We start from the raw sequence: 6,000 nt of genomic DNA, 5'->3' as shown, positions 1-6,000 counted from the left end.
GCGCAATTGATTAGCCATTCTGCCATGCCAGTTCATGAATACCCACTCTGGTACTCACACTCACACTCATTCAACAGCATCTTATTCACCTTGGGAGCAGGGATGGAGGCGGCAGCTCCTGCTACTACTATCTACGTTTGAAAGTTTGCCTTCTGCTGCACTAAAATTTTGCGGCAAGCAGCAACAACTGTTGCAGGAGGACTCTTTCCCACACACACACACGCCGACTGGCAGCATTGTGGCTTCCGGCCGCAGACTCCTGCTACTTAATATGCTGTTAAATTGCATTAAAATTTGAAAGAGTTGGCTTACAATTGCGGTTTCGGTCTTGTCTTCCATATGGCGCTGACTGGCGTTCTAGATAAGCGCATTACGAGGTACAGACAGAAGTACAGAAGCCGAAACTGAGTCGATGGCTTATTTATGGTAAATGGTTAAATGACATCAAAAGAAATAAAAGCGAGAGCCCTGTAATGTCTCTGTTAATGTATTTGATATATTTGTTAAGCACAGATAAAAATATTATAATAACATACTCTTAGAAACGCAGAGCTTTAATTTAAGGCGGCAGTAATTTCCTAGCAAATAATTGAATGTGAATTGAGAGCGTGAAATGACCCAGCTCTTGCTGCTGCTTGCCCTGCCGTACTCTGACCCCGTCCCTGCCATTGCTCAGGGGCGAACAGAGTGAGAGCTTGTAGCGCATTTAAAATGCAATAACTGGATTAGATTGTGTTGCTGCCACATCAGCATGTCCTCGCCGGACTCGCAGTTGTTGTTGTTGCTGTTGTCGCATGTTACTCTGGTATTTATAGAGTTTTAACGCAATCGCAATTTCGGTTGACATTTTGCGCTCTTGGCCATTTTCCGTCCTCCGTCCTCCTTTGTTTCCGCTGGCTGTCGATAGACGTCTACAGGTAGCTCGTTGCTGGCCCACAGCTTCAGCCCCAACAAAGCAGCTTCCCATCTTCCTGGCCTCCCAGCTCCAACCCACAGACAGACAGACACACAGACACGTATCGCTGTCTGCTTTATGAAAAATGCATTTTGTCTGTCGTCGCTGTTCCATGAAGCGCACACGACCGTGTGGCTAATATTATTTCATTTGGCTTTGGAATACGCTCTGCTGTGGCTGATACTTCACATTTTCATCTGAAAATTTCAATTCATTTCTATTTAAGTGGCTTAAATAAAAATGCCTTAATTGGTGCCCAAAGTTAATATTGGAGCTTACAGACACTACTACACTTACACAAAACTAAAACAAATTGCATCAAATTCCCAATCGAAGGAGTCTATTAGTTTTAACTTGAACCAAATTTATTGGGTAGAAAGCAAAGCCAGGCCTCCGTTCAGTATAAGGTTGTTCTCCCTTCGTGCTACATCTCTAGCTACAAATTCAAATTCAAACGTATTTTTGAATAATTTTTTTGTCTTTTTTCTAAATTTTTTGTGTTGTGTTTTTTGTTTTTGAGGAAAAATGTCATTGTCTAGTGTAAATGAAAGCGATGAATCGCTCAACGAGGTTCTCTCAATTCTCAGCGCCGAACAAATCAACGACAACAATCCAAGGAGCTCATCGGAATCCGCATTCGAGAGCAGCGACGCTGATGGCGCTCTCACAGATTCGATTAGAGGTCGCTCCACAATCGCGTTTTTAAATTACATGCGGGAATGCAAACGCCGTTTTGGACAAAAGGCTGTGAACGTGGCGGCGCAGCGGTGGCGGACAATGTCCCCAGAGCAACGATCCCGCTACCGTAGGGTGAGTTCTTTGTGCATCTAAATCCATCAGTGAGTGCAGCAGCTCCCCTTTGCACCCTACAGGCTGGCACAGAAGAGAATGACATAGCTAGCTCGACAGATGCTTCTGATTCCTCCCTGGACGAAGGGGATTGTGGTTTCTGGAATAAGCGCAAGCGCAGCTGTAAGTCTAAGCGCAAGAAGTCGAGTTGTGGCAAGCGCAGACGCAAGAAGTCCGCTTGCCAGAAGAAAAAGCGCAAGAAGTCCTGCAGCAAGCCTAAAAAGAGCTGCGGAAAGAGTCGCCGCAAGTCCCGTAGAGCCAAGAAGTGCAATAAGTCCGAGGCTCACTGAGCCAGACAAAAGACGTATTTCCAAAAAAAAATGCAAACAAATAATTAAATTCAGACAGTGGGCGGGGAAAGATGTGACGTTTAGCGATTGTCAAACTCTGATGCAGTTCAGCCAACAAAAGGAACTTAAAAGCTTGGAATAAATGTGCGTGGTCCTCACCCTACACTAATTTCTTTTTCAATTTAGTTAAGTAGCTTGTTTGACCGATTATTCATATGGCAGCTATTATGTACTACATATGTATAAAGATGCCTGCACACTGAAACATATTTTTAATCATTCAGAAACGCACCAGTTCTATTTTAAATTGTATGATTTATGATACACTCAGAATATTTCATAAGCAAATCACTTAGAGAGCTAATCAAACATTAAAAATTCAATTTTTTTATCAAGTATGCCAAAATTTTAGGGATTTTGCCAGATTTGTTTTAAATCGGGCTTTCCCTTTCGCGCACACCCATCCTGCTGCACGAATAACTTTAAAGAAAAAAATCTCATAATTTTTTGCCAGCCTAGTTCGGCCTTCCATCAATCACAAATTTGACACTTGCAACACCTGTGGCTGTGTAAGCCGCAGCATCCACACCCTTGCCAGCTACTACATCTACATTGGCCGTGTCACAGTCTCCCCATGGCTGTCCTGTCCGGGGGAGGGTTTTTTTTCTTTATTCCGTGCGGCATATTGATGTTCGTACAAATTAAACCGAATGCAAATAAGTCAATTTCTGCTCAAACACGAGCGAAATTAATGTGGTACAAAATAAATACGACAAGATAAATGTATTTGGCATTGAGCGGGTGCCAAGTAACAAGATAAACGGATCCCCCTTACCCCTTACCCCATCCGTATCCGTATCCGCGTCCCCGATGTGCTAATAAAAATACACGAGTCCGGGTCCTGGGCCGTGTCCTTGCAGAGAGCGTGTGAAGAGTGCCCCTGGCCCTGTCCCCTGTCCTCCCAGCCCTGTCTCTTTCTCGCACGTTTAGCATTTCAAAAGGCGAATTGTTTATTTTTTCGTGCTTTTCCATTCAACGTTATTTATCTGCCTTTGCCGCTTCCTTTCTCTCTCTCTCTATGGCTCTCCTTTGTAACCCAAGTTCACTTTCGTAGCTCGCTTTTGCAGTTAACTTCTTTGTAGTTTCGTTTGCTTATTCATTTCCTTTTCCCACACACACGTGAAAAGTTCTTTTTTTTCTCCCACAATGAAAATGAAACGCATTCGTCCTGTCTCTCTCTCTCTTTCACTCTCTGGGAGTGTGGAAAATAAGCGCAAAGCTGGAAAACTTGTCACGTGATAAACTCCGAAAGGAAAAGAATGTCACGTACCAAGAACACAGCGACAACCTTTGCCACTTAAAGTTTTAAGCTCTGAGACAGAAATATGTTTTAATTCCATAATCAGCTTGCACTTGGCCAAAAACCAAAATCAATTCCCCATTGCTTGGACCGGACCGGACCCATCCCATCCCATTCCGATGCCCGAAAAATCCCAGCATACTTAAGCGTGCGACAAATGCTGGTCACGTATAGCCCCATGCCCCATTCATGGTGCGAGGGACAGATGTTTGGGTGCACTTAGTATTGCTACATAATTTCTGATGGCGCCATTTTAAGAATTATGAATGCCACGTGACTTTTGCCGGGCAAATAAAAGGACCCGGAAAATCAGGAATGAGATTTTCAATGCTAAGCAATACCGGATTGATACACTTTTAAGGTTATTACCAGACAAGAAGTCCCAAAGAAGGTATCAATATGAAGTTGGATGTGTTTTAAATATAAGTTTGTGGAGCTGTATAATATAAGTATTTATATTCTTAGTTAACATTACTTGAAAACCTTCTTTTTCAGCGGCAAAGCAAAGTACACGCTTTAGATTTCAGATCTCTACGGGGAATTCTAACATATTCCTAGGACGAACGTCTTCTTTGGTAATATTCTTTATAAACCATTCAGGATGTTATCTATTAAAATAAATACATTATTTTATTGCCTGTAAGCCTACAATTTGAATCCCTTTGGCCCCACAATCCCACCGATATCTGGCCAAGGCTTAAAGCTGCTCAGCTTTCCAGCTGAATTTTAATTTATATCGTCTGGCAGAAAGCGGCGGCCTGCCCTTGTGGCACCTCTGCGACCGGTCAAAGGTGTCACACATAAACCATTCAATCTGACAGTCAGTCGGAGGAGAGAGAAAAGCGAGACACAAGCGATAGATGGAGAATGACAATGCCCCAGCGTTGACCGCAGTCAAACTTTCGATTTCTGTTTGTTAACGTGGCGAACAGGACAGAACCGAACAGAATGGAACAGAACAGCACAGGACACGTTGCCGCAGCCATTTCACCGTTAGGTGGGTTAGCCGTGTGCTGCAATTTATTTTTTCTGCACATTTTGTGGAGAGTATTGCTCGGTTTTTGCTGCTGCTGATGCGTCTCCCCCTCGATTCAACATTTCCACATTCATTTTGGTGGTGCAAATTGCGCACGAAACATGCGAGTGGGTGGGTGGTGGTGTGGGTGGTTGTTGCAGAAAACCAATTTGTAATAAAGACGAAGAGGAGAGACATGTTCCCATACAACTCGTACTCCTGCTCTTACCCTTATTGTGGGGCGGATTGAATGAATGAATGGCGGGGAGCGGAGGTGGAGTGGGATTATGTGGCATCAAAAGATGTTGACACATCACGCACTCGTGGGCATCTCCGTCTCTGTCTCTGGCATTTGAATGCTTTCAATTAACTTTATGTAGATAAATAGCAAAAACTAGCCGCGTTGATTGTCCCGCAGTTACTCTGTAGAGCGGAGAGCGGATCCTTGCTTTAAAGGCTTGCAAAGCGCACAACAAAAATGAAACATTGCATAACAGTAAATTACGCGAGAGCTGGGGCAAAATGGCGCTGCCGGAAATTGCATTATCAGCGTCAAAAGAGCAAAAGGCGCACAGACATCGTTGCGAAACACCGCCCGTCCCCCGCTTGGTGGCATGTTTTGCCGCCGGCTTTTGCCGCTTCCACTTCCTGCCCCGCCATGGCGACGAGACAATGAGTTGTGATAGCACAACTTTTGCAGCGGCGTCGCATAATTACAGTTACACGGTGGAACCGGAGGAGAGAGTGGAATTGGGAGTGGGAGAACGAGAAAGTGAGAGAGCGAGAGCGAGTTACTCAAGACTGATGAGCAGTTTATGACTTGACGCTTTCGCAGGGGCTTTTAATACCGTTATTGTGGCAGTGGCGGCATTTGTAACTGGCAGTTAATAACGGACACGATGCGACGCCCTGCTGCAGCTGCAGCTGCAGCTGAAGCTTCAGCTGTAAAGTGGATTACCATTGTCTGTGTGCCCGATCATGATCGTTCATGCCCATCATCCGCAGCATTTATATGAAATTTTAATGAATTGTAAAGCCAGGACATCTTGGCGCAGCAGACAGGAGGACGAAGGGAGACCACCAACACACACAAACACACACACACACACACACACACACACACATGTGCTCTCAAAGACAAACATTATCAGACAGAGAGCTGGAGAGCGGGTCTGCGAGTCTGCGGGTCTCCACTTCAAGTTCAATAAAGTTGAGTGCCTCGCACAAATGGAAATTTTACGCATACGCCATCTGAGAGAAAGAAAAGTGCGGGGAAAAGTGCCCTTTAAAATCACTTTATTATGCGAGCGTGTGAGAGCATTTTCCAACCCAACCCTCGCACTCTGTGTGTGTGTGTGTGTGTGTGGACACATTTGTTGGGGGCGACAATTTATAAGAAAATTCATATCGAACTCCGGGCATCGCATGGGCAAATGTCTTTCGGCCGATAAAAACGTACCCGGCACGCGCTTTAATCATGAAAAATCATATTGAAAGAGGCTCCCCAACTCGACCCCCGTGCATCTGTGCT

General features: G+C 44.7%; 1 protein-coding gene across 1 annotated transcript; it reads left to right on the top strand.

The window, feature by feature from the left end:
- Positions 1-1,356: 1,356 nt before the first annotated feature.
- LOC111078911 (histone-like protein 18C) lies at positions 1,357-2,257 on the top strand. The gene is made up of 2 exons (XM_022373851.2): positions 1,357-1,765; positions 1,828-2,257. Exons 1-2 carry the CDS (start codon positions 1,481-1,483, stop codon positions 2,092-2,094), a joined length of 552 nt encoding a protein of 183 aa, XP_022229543.2. The 5' UTR covers positions 1,357-1,480; the 3' UTR covers positions 2,095-2,257.
- The last annotated feature ends 3,743 nt before the right edge of the window (positions 2,258-6,000 follow it).

Source organism: Drosophila obscura, unplaced genomic scaffold, assembly GCF_018151105.1.
Source record: "Drosophila obscura isolate BZ-5 IFL unplaced genomic scaffold, ASM1815110v1 contig_30, whole genome shotgun sequence".
Classification (NCBI taxonomy): domain Eukaryota; kingdom Metazoa; phylum Arthropoda; class Insecta; order Diptera; family Drosophilidae; genus Drosophila; species Drosophila obscura.
The sequence above is the reverse complement of the archived record's forward strand: the minus strand, read 5'-3'. Positions and strand labels throughout refer to the sequence as shown.

Coding starts and splice junctions, on each gene's coding strand:
- LOC111078911 (XM_022373851.2), top strand. CDS start 1,481: ATGTCATTGTCTAGTGTAAATGAAAGCGATGAATCGCTCAACGAGGTT. Junction 1,766..1,827: donor AACGATCCCGCTACCGTAGG/GTGAGTTCTTTG, acceptor TGCACCCTACAG/GCTGGCACAGAAGAGAATGA.